General features: G+C 34.4%; 1 protein-coding gene across 8 annotated transcripts in view; it reads left to right on the top strand.

The window, feature by feature from the left end:
- Mindy3 (MINDY lysine 48 deubiquitinase 3) overlaps positions 1-18,214 on the top strand; it is a 69,600-nt gene extending 51,386 nt beyond the window's left edge. For 6 of the 8 annotated variants that reach the window (XM_003462768.5, XM_063237863.1, XM_063237862.1 and 3 more), the window contains 5 exons: positions 1,240-1,312; positions 7,674-7,746; positions 10,505-10,592; positions 14,203-14,274; positions 17,235-18,214. In XM_003462768.5, coding sequence (XP_003462816.1) covers positions 1,240-1,312; positions 7,674-7,746; positions 10,505-10,592; positions 14,203-14,274; positions 17,235-17,384 — 456 coding nt within the window. In that variant the 3' untranslated portion in view covers positions 17,385-18,214. Of the gene's footprint in view, positions 1-1,239; positions 1,313-7,673; positions 7,747-10,504; positions 10,593-14,202; positions 14,275-15,425; positions 15,561-17,234 lie in introns of all 8 variants that reach the window. The other 2 variants (XR_001199582.3, XM_013144563.3) reach the window with 2 other exon arrangements.
- Positions 18,215-18,850: the final 636 nt, after the last annotated feature.

Below are 18,850 nucleotides of genomic sequence, written 5' to 3'. Positions count from 1 at the left end.
ACTGTACGTTACTGAAATTTACTGTAAATTATCAGATTGTCTTTATCACCTGTTTGATTAGAATACATAAAAATGTATAAGGGGTTTTATAAGTTGTCCTGTTTTGATTTGTGAATTTTATCATAAAAACTGAATAAGCTATTAAAGTCCTTGGGAAGCTGTTCCTGGTGGTCAGTAAACATTATTCTAATCTATTCTTACAGTTTATTCATTCTTCTGTAATCAAGCTAAGGATGGTTGATTAGGACAAAAGTTAGCACATTCCTTACAAAAATATTTTTCAATAGGAGAAAAGCATTTTAAATTTCATTTAACATTTATAAAGTACTTCAAAATCATAGGAGAGGATACTTGGAAACTGTTTTGCATGCATCAGATTGCCTGCGTGCATGCAATTGTAAAGGCTCAGACTAAAGCTTTGACCAGAAATAAGCAAAGAGAATCTAGACTTTATATTCATGTAAGTCAAATAGACTTCTAATGGCTTAGAGAGCAGTAATAAAGCTTTGTGAAGAATCAAAGATAACACTGAATTTTTATGCTATTGAATTTTGATAAAGTGATGTTCTTATTGTGATAAAGAAATTAGTCATCATAATATTTTTTTCTGCCTGAGGAAGTTTCCTTTAAGAAAAAATAAAAATGCTGGACATACAAGCTTGATTGATGAATTTTTGGTTAGGTGTGCTAAATCTTGCTTATTAAAGTGATAAATTCCAAATGTGTTAATATGTGTAATTGTCTTTATTATCCTTTGCTATAAAAATCATTACTATCCTTTTGAGTATTTTTATTTATTTATTTATTTAGATACCGGGAATTGAACTTATGACCTCAGGCTTGCCTGGCAAGCGCTTATGCCGCTGAGCTAAATCCCCCTTTTGAGTATTTGAAAGCTATCGATACATTTTAAGTTCTATTTCTCAACTGTACAATAATGAGAATATATAAAAAAAAACATTTTTCAGACTTCATTATAAGAATTTGTGTAATGATAAGATTTTCCAAGTGTCATGAAGTTTCACATTTAATTCTCATAACATTTTGTTGTGGTGGCAGTGGTAGTATTCCCATTTTCACATGTCAAATAAAGGCCTAGCGAGTTTATGACCTACAATAGAAATGTAGCTCTTAAGTCTTTTGACTCCAAATGTGATCATGTCTTCACTCTACCCTAGTGTGTTATATTTAATGTCTTAATATTGTAGTTGCTTGACAGCAGGCATTTTATCTTTTCAGGATATGGCTTTAGTTGCTCCTGAAGCTCCTTCAGAACAAGCTAGGAGAGTTTTTCAAACCTATGATCCAGAAGGTAAAAGATGCATTAACTCTGTTTTATGTCTTTATGTATTTGAAATATGTTTATACTTAGTTGAGCTTTATACAGAAGACTTACGAATTGCTGAATGAAGTGAAAGTTGCAGTTTTTGAAGATTTTAAAAGGGATTTTAAAATGGAAAGCAAAAAAAAAAAAAAAAAGACACATTATGTGCATATCACTGTGGTGTAAGATTTTGTGTTTCTTAGGCTCCTGACATGAAAAGATTTTGTGTTTCTTGGGCTCCGGAAGTGATAATTTTCAAACAACTTAAAAAAGTAATGTTTTTCCCTGTTTGGTATTAAGTATTAGGATTGAGACTCAAATATATGGTTTTCTTTAGTTATTTAAATGAGTATTAAACAGACCTAGGTTATTACTGGGTGATTGTGCTAGAATAAGGATGTGGAAGTATATCAACTTTATCATTCTGTTTCGAACTTGTTATTTACTCTACCAAAGTGTAATTTGGGTAAGTTCAATTCACTTTATGAACAATTCGTGTGTGTGTGTGTGTACACTTAATGTATATATATAAACTAAACATATATATATAAGTTTAGTTTAAGACATTTCATATTTTAAATGCCTCTTTACTGTCACCTGAGTTGTTTTGATCACCTTTATGTTCATTTACTTAAGGAATAGTTATGCCTTGACTATCACAGCCAACTCACTAACTTTTCAAATAAAACTTAAAAATTAATGCCCTAGGTTCCGTTGTAGATTACCATGCACAATTCAAAGCTGTAGAGTAGGTGAAACAACTTCGTGAACTTTCAAATTGAATCAGAATTTTATAGATACAGTTTTTTTCTGTCTTGAAGCTTTTTGGAATCTGTCATTTCTTCTCTGAAAATTTGAATCCTGAAGATTCTAGGAATATATTATTGCTCACATCACATATAAACAGTATATTAGGCTAGTTATTTTTTTGGTCTGTAAAGCTGTTTTCTTAACTATCAAATGAAAATAGCTGTACATGATTCTTAGACTCATTATAAAGATCAAATGAATAATGTTACGGGAAACATAACATTCTAATGTCAGTGGATATTTTATAAGCGTGTCCTCATCTATCCAAGGGAATTGTTGCTCGTACTGATTTGGTGACTCTAGAGTTGTGTTCCTTTCTTCTTTTTTTACGCCTTTTCCTTTACGAAGAAAATTCTTTTTTCTCAGAATTAATAACCTTTTAAACTTTTGGAAGTGTTCCATTCTTATTCTTTAGATAAGAAGTTAAAGGGATTTACGCACTCACATTTCCCACCTTGAATGATGTTAGCCTTATAATGCACCAACTTTGAACGAGAATCATTGCTACGTGTAGCACACTGAATTATACCATGGAAAGCAACTACTTATAATCATTCTCTTGCTACTTGCAATGTTTTGATGGAAAAGATAGAAAAGCATTCTATCTCCCAATTTTTTAAATTTATTTCAAGCTAAGCACCAAATCTAATGAAAGATGAGCTTCAAAGCAGTAACTAATATAAAAATGAAATTTAATATAAAAATGAATACAAAATACATTTAATATAAAATGAAATACAAAAATATAAATAAGATTGAAAGAAATACTGGAAATAAATTGAACATAAATTGGAAGGTTATGAAACCTTGTGGAGGGAAAGTCACATTTGGTGTGTGGAAGTGAAGAGAAAGTGCTACATCTCTGAATATATGCAGGAGATAACAGTTTGTAGCTCAGAAAAGTCTATAACATAACCTGAGTACAAAAAAAGGTAGACGTATTACAGTGTTGCTAGAGGCAAGAGGTTATTGGAATAACTAAAGAATATAATGACAATAAATATTTTGATTTCTGTTTTAACACACTGTATTTCAGGAGACGAGTTGAGCGGTTTTGTGTGGTGTTAAAGATATATATGTTATTTTCTGTCATCTCTTTTAAAAATTTTTATTAGTGCGTGTTGCAATATATAATAATTACATTCATTGTGGGAAGCTGATACCTGTACCTGATGCATTTTAATACTTTTTCTCTCTTTCCCTTTCTTTCTCATCCCCCTCCCTCTATTAGTTCCCTTTGTGAAACTTCCATCTCCTGACTTCCTATTTTTCATCTTTCATTTTGTTCTTTAATTTCTTTATGCTTTGGTTTTACCATATAAAAGAAACCACAGTCTTTAGATTTCTGTGTCTAATTTTTTTCACTTCATATTATAGCCTCAAGGTATTTCCATTTTCCTACAAATGACTCAAACTTATCCTTTTTTATGACAGAATAGTACTCCATTGTGTATAAACACTGCATTTTCTTTATTCATCTGTTGATGGAAATACAGGTCATTTCCAAGATTTAATTGTGCTACTATAAACATGGTATGCATTGTATCACTATAATATGATATCTTTAATTCTTTCATGAGGAAACCTAGAAGGGAAATGTCTGGGTCAAATAGAATTTCTAGTTTTAGTTTTTTAAGGAATTTCCATCCTAATTTCCCTGGTGTTTGTACTAGTTTACATTTCCATCAGCAGTGTGAGGGGTTCCTTTTCCCGATTGTTTCACCTGTATTGACTCTATTCTGAGTTCTCAGTGGTGGCCATTCTCTCAGGGGTAATATGGGATCTCAGTGTTTTTTAATGGCCAGAGATGTTGAACATGTCTTCATGTATTTATTAGCCGTGTGTACTTACTCTTCTGAGAAGGATCTACTCATGTTAGTTGCCCTTTTTTTTTTTAAATGTGCCTGATTCATCTGGCTTCCTTTTCGAAGCTTTTCTACATCTCTCATTCCAGTGGAGCATACCAGCTCAAAGTCCTGCACACAAACATAAATGCCTACTTTCATTCAGTACTCTAGGGTGATGTGTTTCTACCCCTGCTGACAGCGATCTGCCTTCAAAGCAAAGAGTATTCATAGAGGAGATCTGAACTTTAAAATGCTTGTTAGAAGTCTAGATGAAAAATACTCCTTGATAATTAAAAGATATCAGGACTTGAGATTTTTTATATTAGGAGTATTTGTCATAGGTAGGTTTGGATATTTGCTTTTTGCAAATATTTGAATCATTCATGAAGCAGCAGGCTTGTACAATTCATCTTCTTTTACCAATTTACAGAGTTCTTACAATGCCAATACTAAATCACAAATTTTAAACAGTGACAGTTTTTCCAAATTGAGTCCATGATAGGTACAATATGAAAATTTTCTGTTCCTACTAGAGAAAGAAAGTTATTCATTGAATAAAATGATTTTCATCTACAAAGTTTTACGTATGTCAGCATAGCAGGGCTATAAACTGAATTATTATTAAAAAGAGTGCAGGCATAATTTGTTCAGCTACCTCAGAATACATTCCTTTTTCATGATTTCTCATGCAGATAAATTTCACTCTCATCTGACTGTCATGGCTAATGGTTTAGCTATTTGTTAGAAACAGACAGATTAGAAGCTGAAATAAGGTTTTTAGTCTTTTCAGTCATTTTCAGGTTAATCTGCTCATCACCAGTGTGTTTTTTTCTCAAACATAGCATACTTTGTTTCAAGATATAAGCAAATCAAGTCTTCTCAGAACAGCTGATACACCAACAGTGCTTATTAGTTTTCTGAGTATTTCTGGTCTCCATTTAGTAAAGGCTGGTATGGGGACCACTGTCCTTTACACCTCCTCTCACAAGTACTTACAGCTGATTACTGAACCAGAGAGGTCAAGTTCTGGAACCTATGAGCATTTGTGTCTTTATCTTGCTCCTCATGCCACCTTAGCTCCCCTACTGGGTATTCCTCATGGTTCTGAGAGTTGGGTGGTCCTGTAACAGCAGGGTTACACATGCCTTAGGCATGTTGAGAATTCAGTTAACGGGCTTGTTCCAGCAGGCTAGCCACCTATTATAGCATTGCCTGTAGGGGCCATTTTGTTCATGTTCTAAAGAAATCACTTAGTGTTGACCTCTTGGAACATACACCTGGTTTATAAGAGGGATTTGTATACAGTAGTAACAGTGACTGGTGTTTGTATGGAACATCACTGTTTATAAAGTGCTTTTCTTCCATCATCTCATTAAACTTCACTGTAAATCTGGGAGATAGGGATTCTTATTGTTGTTTTATTCTTAGGAAAACCAATTTTTAATAATGAGTCATTTCCCCAGAGCTATATATGTAGTTATGAGAAGCTAGAGTAGGATTCTAGTGTTCCGCTAGAAAATCAAGTGCTCTGTCCCCTTCTCTACTACCAGTGTCTTTTGTAAAGGCTAAAGACATAGACCAGCACCTTTTAATCTTTCTAAATTTGACTTTACTTTGAACTGTCATTCTGAATTTAGTGGAATAAAGATTTGATATTGATTCTCATTTACGTGAGTAATTATAGTAATCTCCATTTCAGATTCTTTAGGCTGTTATGAGCTAGTTTAAGTATGTCAAGCATACTTATAAAGTCAAAAATACACTTTTGAAGTGTTAGTTTCTCATTTGGAATACTACCAAAATTTTTATTTTAACAGGACCTTGATACATCACTTTAATTACTTGGTTTGGTTTATGAGTAATTTTAGCTCAAGAAATGAAAATAAACACTAGTGTGCTTGGAGCCTAAAAAAGAATCAGGTATCTGGCTAATGTGAAGTGTTATATTTTTGAGACAGTTATTTCTCTCTTTCTCTCTGTCTGTCTCTCTCTCTCTCAGGGAAAATTTTTTAATACTTGATTTGTACTCAAGTATATATAAGAATTTTTGTAAAATAACAGGAAGAATTGGTATGTAAGTAAATTAATTAATATGAAAGACACTGTATCTCACAGGAGTTTTGTAGAGCTTCCTAAAGAACATTGTAATATCAGGTAGATACACATGATAACCCATAAACATAAAAACCTTCTCAAATAATTGCTCTTGACTGCTGGTGGACAAAAAAGATTGTACTACATTTGGAGATTATGGACTTTTAACTGTGACTTAACTAAGCAAAATAAGTAATTCTTCCACCTTTAGACTCCTCAAAATTCAGCTCACAAAGCTTGAATGTTTTCACAAGGGCCTTCAAATTCTTTATCTCTTTATCTCAAATTATGGGAATTTAATAAATTGGAATTACTACTTAAAAATTACACATTTTGGGGTCTGGGGATTTAGCTCAGTGGCATAGCATCTGCCTAGCAAGTGTAAGGTCCTGAGTTCAATTCCTGGTAACCACCCCTCAAAGAAAATTGTATGTTTTTAATTATCATAAGTGATTCATGACATTTTAGTCCAGACAAATCTGTCTCAAAATGGGTAAACTCAAGTGCCTACAATATTTGAGGCCAGGAAAGACCTTTGTACTATACAACTTCTCCATTTCCTTCATGATAGAGAGAGGGTACAATTGCATGTCCTGAACAAGCAACTGCACACTTTATTCTGTAATTTAGTTACAGGACCAGGACTTCTACACATTTTGTTTGCCTTGGCAAGATTTTTTTAATCCATGTAATCTCTGAAAAGACATTGTGTTGGGTGCTTATTTAAGAATGAGTAAATGGATACGGGAACCTGGGTACTGTACATTTAAGGGAATGAACAACTTACTTGTTTGAAAGTAAGATATTTTGTGTGTCTTATACCGTTGTGTCAGTCAGCGTTTGCGCCGCTTGCCAATGCTGTTCCCTCAGCCAGCCTCCAAAAAAAAAACTTTTCTTAAAAAGTCACCATCAACATTTGATTCCATTCTGTATTTCAACTTTCAACTTTGATATTTTCTGATTAAATATATGGCTTCTTAAATCCCCAAGGCTGTTGGATCTTTTCTTGCTCTTATGTTGTCAGTTATGTAAATAAACAGTGGATCACTATGTGACTTCATGACATAAGTAATGTAACAAAATTTGTCACAAAAAAATTCTTTTCACTTAATTTCATAATGGGAATTTAAACAGATATGGTTTGTAGGGCATGATGATACATGTCTGTAATTTCAGCACTCAGGAATCTGAGGCAAGAAGATCACCATGAGTTCAAGGCTAGCCTGGGCTGTGAAGTGAGTGCAAGGCCAGCCTAAAAGATATAGTGAAACCCTGCCTCAAACAAGACCAAAACACAAAAACGCAAAATAGTGCCAGGTACTCAGTTATTATACCTTTAGGTAAAAAGCACAGATTTGTAAGGTGCTTATGGAAGTAATTTGACTTTAAAGTTTCATTGCAGTTCTGTGGTAAAAGTTATATGATTGATTTTTTTAATGTGAAATTTCCCTTGAAAATAAATTTTTGCCTATCTGTATATCTAAGAAAACCAGTATGAGAATACCTAAAAATAATATGCATTGTACTGTTGATATGCAAAGTACTATTGTGTGAAATAAATTTTTATTTCAATTTTTCTGACTTTTTTTCTTTCCCAGATAATGGATTCATACCAGATTCACTTCTGGAAGATGTGATGAAAGCTTTGGACCTTGTTTCAGATCCTGAATAGTAAGCTAAATGAAAAAGAGTTCGTTAAATCTAGGACATAGATATATTTATAACTTTTAACCTAAACCTGTATTCACAAAGTAATAGCAAATTATGCAAAATAAAGATATAGGAGGAAATCAGCCTAATCTGCCCTGGTACCAGAGATGTTAAGATATTTACAGTGAATGTTGTTTCCCACCATGCACTTTTTTTCTTGCTTTTTAAAAAGTACTAAATATACCTTTTTCTATTAATTTTAAATACGGTTTTTCTTTCTGCAAAGACTTTCATTTTTTAAGATTTAATGTATTTTTTTTTTCAGCTATTGATATATCTAATGATAGTTCTGGGTAATATAAATGCACTATTGCTGGTTGTGCTGCTTAAGTAACCAGCAGGCATTCAGTTTTCCCTCTTAAAGATGTCTAAAGACACCAAGCATTTCCAGATGATTGAATTAAGTGTTCTGAGCATGGGATCACCTTAGTATGTCACAGAACATAGATCCTTAGCACTACCTTGATATTTTGACATTGTCTTCATTCTTCACTGTAATGTTTCATACACACACTGTTACTTTGTAACTTCCTCCATTGATTTAGGATTTCTTTTTTTTTTTCCTCCTTTTGGCCATACTCCAGATTGAAGCCACTCTTTATACAGCACTGCATCCTGGCTCTTTTTGTTTGACATAGGGTCTTGCTAAGTGGCCCAGAGGGACTTGAATTTGCAGTCTTCCTACCTCAGCCTCTCATAGTGGTGGAATTAGAGGTGTGCATCACTGCAGCTGGACAACTTAATTTCTTTATTATCCGTCAGAAAATATTTATTAAAGATGATACATGAATTTATTGAAAATAAAAATAAAGGATCTGTACTAACTTATCCAATTTTTCTGCACAATTTTATTTTTGCAGCTTTTTTTTCTGACAGCAAACTAGCTTATGATCACAGTGAATCCAACAAAAACACTGTGAAACACCACACAGTTTTTAGAATTTGGTCTTATTCTGTTTTTAAATGAGTTCAGGTATGGGTTTTTGAATTTTCAGTAATTGGACATAAAAGTGATTTTCAGCTACAAGATAAAAAAAGTCAGAAACAACTGGACTAGTCCAATAAATTGTGACCTAGTAATTGCTGTTTCTTCAGATCAGATTTGCAAGGAGAACCATCTTTGCTGTTACTCACAAGTGAATCAACTTTATAGTTTTAATAATTCTGCAAATTGGATGATGACAAAGAAAAACACTTTTTTTTTGTTTTTGCTGAAGAGGTTTTTTTATTGTTCTTGTTTTGTCAGAATATATAAGATTCTTAAATCACAGTACAATTGATTTATTCAGATTGTAATTTGAGAAATAGCTGAAAGATTATGCTGAACTATTTACTCATAGTTTGGCGTACTCACTTTTTAAAAATGTGATAGCCCATAAACCAGATCATTTGCAAGATTAAATAAGTAGAGCAAATGTAGTACAACTTTCTTTCATTTGTTCTGTATATAAGCCCTGGGCCAGGCCTAGCTCACACCCGCAAGCCTGTGCTGCCTCTCAACATAGTATTCCAGCTAGAGATAGGAGGTCCTGGTGGTGGGAACATGCGAGCCCATACAGGCCTTTCCCTGCTGATACTGTGTCACATGGCAGGATGAGGCTGCCTAGTGGGAGCTCCTACAGCCTTCAGAAAGCTTTAGTGATACAAAGCTCACCTTACAAGGATGGCTTAGCCTCCCTTTATGAAAGATACCCCAGGTAGCTCACCCAGACTGAGTACAGGCCAGGAAAGGGGCAAGACTCCCCCCCTACCAACTCTGAGAATGGTCCCCAGACAGAGTCCTGCCTGGCAGGTGATACTGTGACCCTAACTGTGTCTGGCGCCCCTGCTGCCCACTCTTGAGACCCTGAGTGAGCCTTGGAAGGAGTCTAGACTCATCTTTGACTGGAACGGAAGGGGAAAGTTGGTTAACTAAGATCTTAATCCCCCAAGTCATGGCTTTGCTTGCTGCATAATCTCAGTTTCACGTAACATTTCTAGTTGGAAAGAACATGGAGAAAAACCTTTGAAAAGACTATTTTCATTTGTAAAACCCTCTCAACTGCAGTCTGCTTTACTCGGCCTTCTTTCCAGGCAGACATAACAACACTGATGGCTTGATGTCCTTATTCAGGCAGGCTGGTCAGAACTCTGGCCGCTTCAGGCTGTGCTGGGCCGATGGAGGGCCTGTGCTGATAAACTGGAGCACTAAGGGAACTGTCATCCTTCCCTTCACCTTAGACTGGCTAAGGATGTTAAGCCTGTGTCTCGTGTAGTTTTTGAAAGTAAGTTTTTTAAGAGATAGTCTGATATACCACTACCTGTTGGCATACTTCTTTTTCTTCTTCGACTTTAAAATAAACTTAAATTGGATGTTTCATTTGGCTGATAAGTTCTGGCATACCTATGATGATGCTAACGGGATTTGCCTTTGGAAGGCTACAAGCTTGGGTTATAAGCCTTGGTTTTTACATTACTTTACCTAATAAGGAACAATATTCTGAAGTCATCGTCATGATTTTAAATTTTAAATAGTAACAGATTACATGGGTTTAAAAATAACCAAGTTTTGGCAAATTTAATGTCATTCCTATGTATTTGTCATTAAAGATCTAAAAAGAACAGCTCTTAGGATTTTTGGCAGCAAATGTGTTATAGTACCAGTAATTTAATCATAAAAGGAAAAAAAAAAGTTTTTTTCTCCCTTGCTGTCTACTGTTTTTCTTTTTTCTTCCCATAGTATAAACCTCATGAAGAATAAATTAGATCCAGAAGGATTAGGAATCATATTACTGGGTCCATTTCTTCAAGAATTTTTTCCTGATCAGGTAACAGAATTGATGCATGTATTGCTTGTTTTGGGATGATCACCTGTTTTTAAGATATCCTAACATGCAAATAAGAGATTGAAAAGCCACTGTTTCGTAATGCCCTTCTATGCAGAGAAGTCTGAAGGGCATGTGTGCACCAGCACAGCGGCGATGGAGGGGTGTACAGGGCCAGCAGGGAGTGGTGCATATGCCAACATTTATACATAATATTACTTTTGTAAAACAAGAATGAAATTCAGAAATACATAGAATGGAAAGATTCTCCATTCCCTCCCCGTGTTCATTCTCTTAGGTAGCTCTTGTAAATAGACTGGTATGTATCTTTTTAGAATATTTTAAATACAGGAAAAATAGTAAGAATGCTTGTAGGTAGTGGTAACTCCTACTAGTGAACCTCATTTCTAGCAGAATTTCTGAACAGAAGAAAACTTACGTTTGTGTGAAACTGCTCTTGGGACATTTTCTATATGGCTTTGATAGCTCAGTTATTAAGAATCCATATTTAAACCCATACTTAAATCCATAAAACCATTGAGTCTAGTGGTGGCAAGCCATTCCTGTATCCTACTCCTCCCTTTGTTTCTTACCTAAGTGAAGTACATTACCATTGAACTGAATTGTTTAGCTAAATATATTGTGGTCATTTCATCAGATAGCAGCATAGTTTAATGTTCATTGTTTCAATGGAAATGCCAAAATCCATTCTACCTCTACTATAAAAGAAATATTACATGTAGAAAACCATTTTAAAAAGTATAGAAAACATCAAGATATAGTTATTAAATTCCATGATATTATTAATGTAATATCTAGATTTAAATAATCTTTATCAGAGTAGACAGTATTAATCATGCTCAATCTTTATAAAAAAAAGGATGCATAGTTTCTAAGCTTGTATCTAATTGTTGTCATTTTGAATAAAATAAGATAAAATTCAAAAATGAACTGAGATTATAACAATATCAGCAATTGGACTTTTTGAAACTTTGGTAGATGCTTTTTATTTTTGGCAAGACTTTGAAAAGTACTTAGGAAATTTAATGTGAGATCATAACCAGTTCTTTTAACTCTGCTGTTCCCTATGGTAGTACAAGAGCGTTCTAGTTCCCCTCTGTTTTGCATAGAACAGATTTTCTTAACCATCTTGCTTGTTCCCTTTGAGTTCCTCTCTTCCAGTGTGCTTATTTCTTCTTATTCTGAACATATTCTCCATCTGAACCTGACTTGTTCATTGCCCCTGTGTAGTTCACGCCCAGTCCTTACCCAGACTGTTTCATCCTGCTCTTAGTTTCCTTTAGAGCAATGTGTGGTTTCCAATAGTTTGTTAGAAATATAAATTCTTAAGCTTCTCTCCAGACCTAATGAATCAGGAGGTTTGGAGGTGGGTTTAGCAGTCTGTCTTCAGAGCACTGCCATGACTCTGTTGGGAAGCCCAGTTTGAGAACAGCTGCTCTAGAGAGTGATCTGTCCCATCTCCATCTGTGTCCATCCTGTGAGATCTCAGATGCCTTCTGCAATACCCATCTTGTCTAGCATGGCCTACACCCCTGATAGCCTCTATCTGTGTAGTCACAAATGCATAGTATCTCTGTCCCTCATTTTGGTCATTATTCATATAATGCCTTGCACCTAACAGATCAGTATAGTAGGAACTCAGTAAACATTTCCTTAACCAGGCAAGAATAATTGAAATAAATTTGCAAAACTAGTCAGAAGGACAGCCAATAACATACTTCACTTCCATCAGCTTTACAGGTGCTTCAGGTAGATGCAGTAGAAGAACGCTTTTCTGTTACGAGGTAGCCACTACCGCTGGGATTGGGGGTAGTGAGAATACTCAAACTTTTCAAGGCATTTTCTTTATAATGAGAAACCTGCAGGAGCAGCTGCCGTTTATTAAACAGCTACTACACACCACGCACTATATGCCCTATCTATTATGGAGTACAATTGTTTGCCTCAATATAACAGTGAAGAAAGGAAGATTAGAGAACTTAAAAGTTGCTTCAAGATCAAAGAACTAACCCTTAAATAGTTGCTCCAGGACTCCACCATAGGCCTATCTAACCTGAGTCTCAGCACTTTACCACTGTGTTACTCTTCCATTTGTTGGTGTTTCTGTATTTCATGCCAAGTGTTAGTTATTGAAGCTAGAGAAAAGTATATTTGATCATAATAAAAATTTCTCACATTAGAATAGTTCTAAAAATCCAGATCCAAATTACTCATCTAAATAGCTAATTGAATTGACTCATGTTTATGGCTAAGAAAATAATCATCAAATAAATTATCAATTTTTCTGCTTTGTGTATTTTGAAAAGGATACAAAACAAATGTAAGAGCACTTGGGCTTTAGTTGGGAATACAAAATAGAAGTTTTATAAAAATATTAAAAATTTAAACAGTTTTCCAAAATAATACAGTTGATACAAATAGTATATTGTTCTCAAATTAATTATTCAGACAACTTTTATTTATAAAACTTCCAAATTAGTCAAGAAGCTAACTGATGTGTTCAGGAAAAACTGTGCATTAAAAGTAAGGAGGAAGGAGAGGGATTTTAGAGAGGAGTAGAAAGATCATGCATGTGCAAAAGACTAACTAAAGGCCTTTTCATGGGAAAATGAATCATGGGTTTATCTAAAACAGAATTCAGAATTCAGAAAGTAGAGTAGTTGAAGATAAGACTGAAAAGGTAGTTTAAGTCTTGCACTATTTTAGGATTCTGAATTGCAAATCACGGGAACCCAGCCTCAACTGGCTTGAATTGGGGTGGGGGGAGATAGAAAGATGGGCAAGGGTAGCTCAGAGAAATGAAAGAAGCCAGCCCTAGATAGTGTCACATGTACATCCCCATATGAGGTATGAAAGGAAGACAAGGGCTAGAGGCACACAAGACAGTGCCCTGGGCCCTGAAGAAAATCACGGGGACACAGGTACCTGCAGGGGGCCAGCCCATCAGTGACGCTGAATGCTGCAGAGAGGTGCACTCCGTCTTTATCTAGTTGAAAATCAAGGTTAGAGCAGTAAGCCTAATGTGATCAGTTTTTCTGCCAATTTAGTAGGACAGTGGTTTTTAGGATGTCTTTCCTTTATTGAATATCATTCACATCTTTTTACACTAATAAAAAGTTAACAGTATTCAAAGGTACTTTTTGGAACACAGATCTTAATTCAGTATTGTATAATAAACAGGAAGTTACTGTGCATATATATTTAATCTAAGTATAAATCATACTACTGTTCTTTCATATTTATTGAGAGTAATAATTTATTGACACAGAAAAAACTGAGATATATTATAGAAAATAGTGTTTTAAAATGTTGTCCTTTAAAAAAATTAAAGTAACACATGCTCAGTTATAAACAAGTGCAGAAAAGCTCATAATGAAAGTCAGCAGGGCCCTGCTTTCCAGCCTTTTCTGCAGAAGCAGCTACTTCAGGTTTAGGTTTTCTGGTGGTTAATTCCATCTAAGTCTCTTGCTTTACCAAATTCTTTCCCAAAAAGAGGGTAAAGGTTTAAGAAACTTTTAACATTTATTGCTCATTAGAAATTGCCTGATACAAAGATAAAATTTTAATTTTAATAGTACTTTATTTATAATAGGGCTCCAGTGGTCCAGAATCTTTTACTGTCTACCACTACAATGGATTGAAGCAATCAAATTATAATGAAAAGGTATGATAATTCACATAGTAACTTATCTTCCACTGGGTTGATGAAATAAATATACAAGTATGTAGCAATGACTCATTCCCATACAATTGCTATCTAAGGAGATTATCCAAGCCTGTCTTTACTGTCACAACGTATTTTTGAATTGGTCAGATTGCATTTTGAGCAAGAGAAGATACTCCATGTTGGGGGGCAATAAATTCACTCAGACAAAACAATTATATCTACATTCATATTGTTACTCTTGAACATGTGTGTATCTATAAATCAACCTTTATGATTAGTCCAATGAAAGCTGACACTGATCCACTTAACATACAGAAAAGTAATGGAGAGTCTGCTTGAGAATTTTATAGAATAAAATAAATTTAATGAAGATTTATTGATCATTTACTTGAAATTGCTTAAGTACTTTGTTTTGTCCTATGTTGCACACCATACTATGAAGTAAGTATCTCTGTATATTCCCATTTTACAGAGTAGGTCAAGCAACCTGGAAGTAGCAAAGATAGCATTAAAACAGGAAGTCTGGCTCACAGCCTGTATTTTTTTCCCCAGTTATTACTTTCCCTTTGTAGATTATGGACAGGGCTATAGTGACTCATTTCCAGATGTACTTACCTCATATAAAGCAGAATCTTTGTGTCACCTCTTCACTATTTCTGGATGAAATACCAGCTTTATATATATCATATATATATGATGTGTCTGTTATTTTTACATCTAATTCAAGTAACAATATTCATGTAGCTAATTTTACAGGAATATGCTTTAATTTGATATATATTGCTGGTTTCATAAGTACCTGAATTGAAGGATGCTTGCAGAAAATAATTATAATTTAAATTAAACATATGTTTTTAAGTTGAAAGAAATCTAAAAGACTAAAATTTCCTTTGATATTCATAGCAAAATGTAATTGATAAGTCCTATAAGCTCAAAATTTTTTCACAAAAATGTAATTTATTGGTACGTGTAGCCGAGAAAAAAAAATTGTCTATGAGAAAACTTGGATGCTATAAATATGTGTTAATAAAGGTTTTATCTAGACTTTGAAGTTTCCCATAGCTTGGAGTAGGTACTTTATAGTCACTAAACAGTTACTCACTTACACAATGCAAGGTAGCCAGTCAAATATTATCCATATTTTACAGATGAGGCATCTGAGACAGGGCGATTAAGTGACTCACCCAGAGTCTCACAGCAAGTCATTGACAGAGCAGGGGTTGGAACTGAGTTCCTGATTCCCAGTCCTGTCCTTGTCTGATTGGCCACGCTACCTGTCTATAGTAAGTTTTCAAATCGTGCTTGTGACAAGCATCTGGCAAACTAATAAAAAGATCAGAATTCAAAACAATATTAGCAAGGGAAGAGTACATAAAGCAAAGCAGGTATGTCATTAAATTGCAGAAATAAAATGGTAGGAAGTTACTAAGGAGCCAGAAACATGATCAAGCGCATAGTAAGGTACAATTTAAGACCTCCTAGGAAACAGAACAAAGAGGACCACTGAGCCTAAGCCACAGCCCCTGGCAGCCACCGGAGGAGGTCATTGTCCTGAGAGCAGGCACTTCTGTCTAGTGCTGAGTGCAATGGAAGTTGTTTTTGTTGTTTGTTTTTTAGAAAATTAGGCCCTGTCTTACTCAGGTGTAAAAACTTGAGTTACATTTCTTATGTACAACTTTTCAGAAAAGCATTTTTGTTTTGAGGAATTGAAAAGTGAGAGTTGTAGTTTGAGTAGTAAATTTATTTCGTCAAAATTAGCCAAAATAAAAGTGCAGAACAATGTGTTTCACGTTCAGCAGTGTCTTTAAACTGTCTTAAGTAGGAGATTTAGGAAACCAAATTATCTGACCTAGTAAAATGCTCTACTTCTGCCATCTGATTTTTTTTTTTTTTAACAGGAATTCTTATTTAAGGCTGGTTTTTTTTTTTTTTTTTTTTTTTTTTTTGCCTTCTTAGTCAAGTAGTTTACTGTGTGTGGGAAGAACACAATTACAATCACATATCAGCCATCAAATGTATACAAGTTTTACATTGTAAGAAGGCAGTCTTTGTCCATTCATTTTAAATTCTACTTAGAATTTCCCTTGGTACTAAAAAGAATGACAGAGTACTTTACCGTACACAGTGAACCCTTGGTAAGGAATTAGGGGTTTTCTGGCATGTCATGTCATAAATATTTATTTTCTTTTAAAGAAATCAGAATAAGTTTTTTTTTTTCTGGTATTTGCCCATCTATATTTTGTGTGATCATTACATGTCATAGCTAATATGATTAGCTTGATCCATCAGCCTCTTGTGTTTTGCTTCTGTGCTGACATCCCCCTTTCCCCCCATAATTTTTCATGTAGTACAAGTACATGCATGAGCTGTGTTTCAGAAATATCTAGTGTAGTAATAGCCAATGTCACTGACAGATATGCCAGTTGTCTTCAGCTTTGAAAATTCAATCTTTAAGTTGAAAGGAGAAAAAACCCCCCTCAGAATATGTAAAAGCAATTATTCTATTTCTGCTTATTTCTACTTCTATTATAGATATCTATTCCATGAGGTTGCGTGTGTGTCCAAGGGCCAAGTATGGTAGTACTAGAAACCGCATAAATGTGATATGTAAATTTAACATTAAAATTTCTTATAAATAGCATGGTTTGAAAAGTAATTTTTTTCTTATCTGAAACTACTTGTGTTTTGTGATTTACATTTACTTTTTAAAAAATCCTATTGAATTCTAAAAATTACCTGGTCAGCTAGCAATTAAAATTTGTCACCATCTCATCCTTGAAATTCACTCTCATGTTAGTAGCAGATATTCTTGCTCATAATTTCTGTCCAAAGAAAGTTTGATATGAAGCTCCGCACAAAATAGCATGCAGTAAGTTGACAGCCTATAAAAATTATATTTCACATAAGAATTTGCTAAAATTATTGCTTGACTTTGATACCTTTCCCCCCCCCAACAGGTAATGTATGTAGAAGGAACTGCAGTTATTATGGGTTTTGAAGAACCCAGGCTGCAGACAGACGACACTCCTATTAAACGCTGTCTCCAGACCAAATGGCCATACATTGAATTGCTTTGGACCACAGATCGCTCTCCTTCCCTGAACTGATTTGCCTAAGTACTGATAAGGTCGTAATAACAGATGTGCAGAGGGATTCCAGACTAGCAAATGGCTAAATTCAGCTAAACAGTGGTGTCATTGATTAACTGTAACAATAACTAAAAACACATTTTTCAGTGTTTACGATATATTTAAATTATTTGTTTTAAAGCTTTATTTTAAAAGTTACACTATTTTAGCCCTTGGTGTGAATTTTACTAGCAAAATTAAGCTTTAATCAAAATCCATCTTTTGCAGTCAGATAACTTGGTCATTTACTTATCAAATACTTAAAGCACCAAAACACTGTAGCATTTTTATAATAAATATGAAAATCACTATTTTTCAGTTTTCACTTTTGGCTTTTATTTCATTTGGCAATATTTTGTTGTTTGAATAATTCTGGCTTATATCAGCTCCACATTGAAATGTAGAAGAATTGAATTTATTCTTTTTTAAACTCTGCTTTCCATTAGATACATTAATAAATAACAAATTATCAGCCCATTTCCTTTAAAAATTGGCTTGACTCTGGCATGTTTACAAAACATAGAAACTGTATGGGAGCTTCCCATTTATTCACAGGTATATAGGGTGTATTTATTTTTTAAATGATAGAAAAGAGAATCTCTTCAATAGTCTTGACACTGTTAGCTTTCTCTGTATTGCCAAATACACGTTTCCAAATTCATTCCAACAGCCCTGTAATTACGCCAACTTTCTTGTGTATTTATAAATGTGATGAATGCATGAGAACATCTGTTATTACATTAGTATACTGCATTATTTATTATGATCCTAATTGATAGTCTAAATAAAGACTTTTTTCTTTAACTCTATCCTTGCATTTTTACATTAGTGGCTCAAGATAAACATTTTTAAATAGTCTGCCCAGGGACCTGAGAGTACAAAACGTTCCAGATAGACTCCAAAGGCCTTGACAAGGAGACCAAGACTTACGCTGACCTAAGAGCTCTGCCAGCTCCACAGCCAGGAGCACCAGAGCCCAGGGGCAGCAGTCTAGACCAGAGACAGAGATCCAGGAGCCCCGTCCTGCTTCCCGTAGAGTAATGGTTGCTTTATCCCAGTAGATGGGTTGCCCAGCAATTTAAAATTTAAATAACCAGAAATGTATTCTTTCCTTTACTTGGGAAGAGGCAATTATTTAATATGCTCTTTAATACTTCATAACTAAACTTTACTTTCAGCAATGATTTCTTGTGTGAATCTCTGAAGTTTCATTAAAATAGATTTTAGCATGGGGAAAAGTGACATAGATTTTATGTCTAACTTTTGGTGACATTATGTTCCAGGAATATACTACTAGCTGAAAATGATATTTGGCCTCATCTTGGCTGCTTCCAAAAGTGTATAATACACATTTTGCTAGAAGTAATTTCTATTTCCCTTGCTCCAGAACTGACATACACACAGACACACACACAAAATCCCTGTATTTGTTAAAAAAATGCAGT

The sequence above is a fragment of the Cavia porcellus genome, unplaced genomic scaffold, assembly GCF_034190915.1.
Source record: "Cavia porcellus strain 051 isolate PalLab524CR breed Dunkin Hartley unplaced genomic scaffold, mCavPor4.1 scaffold_27, whole genome shotgun sequence".
Classification (NCBI taxonomy): Eukaryota; Metazoa; Chordata; class Mammalia; order Rodentia; family Caviidae; genus Cavia; species Cavia porcellus.
This window is presented reverse-complemented; position numbering and strand designations above follow the sequence as displayed.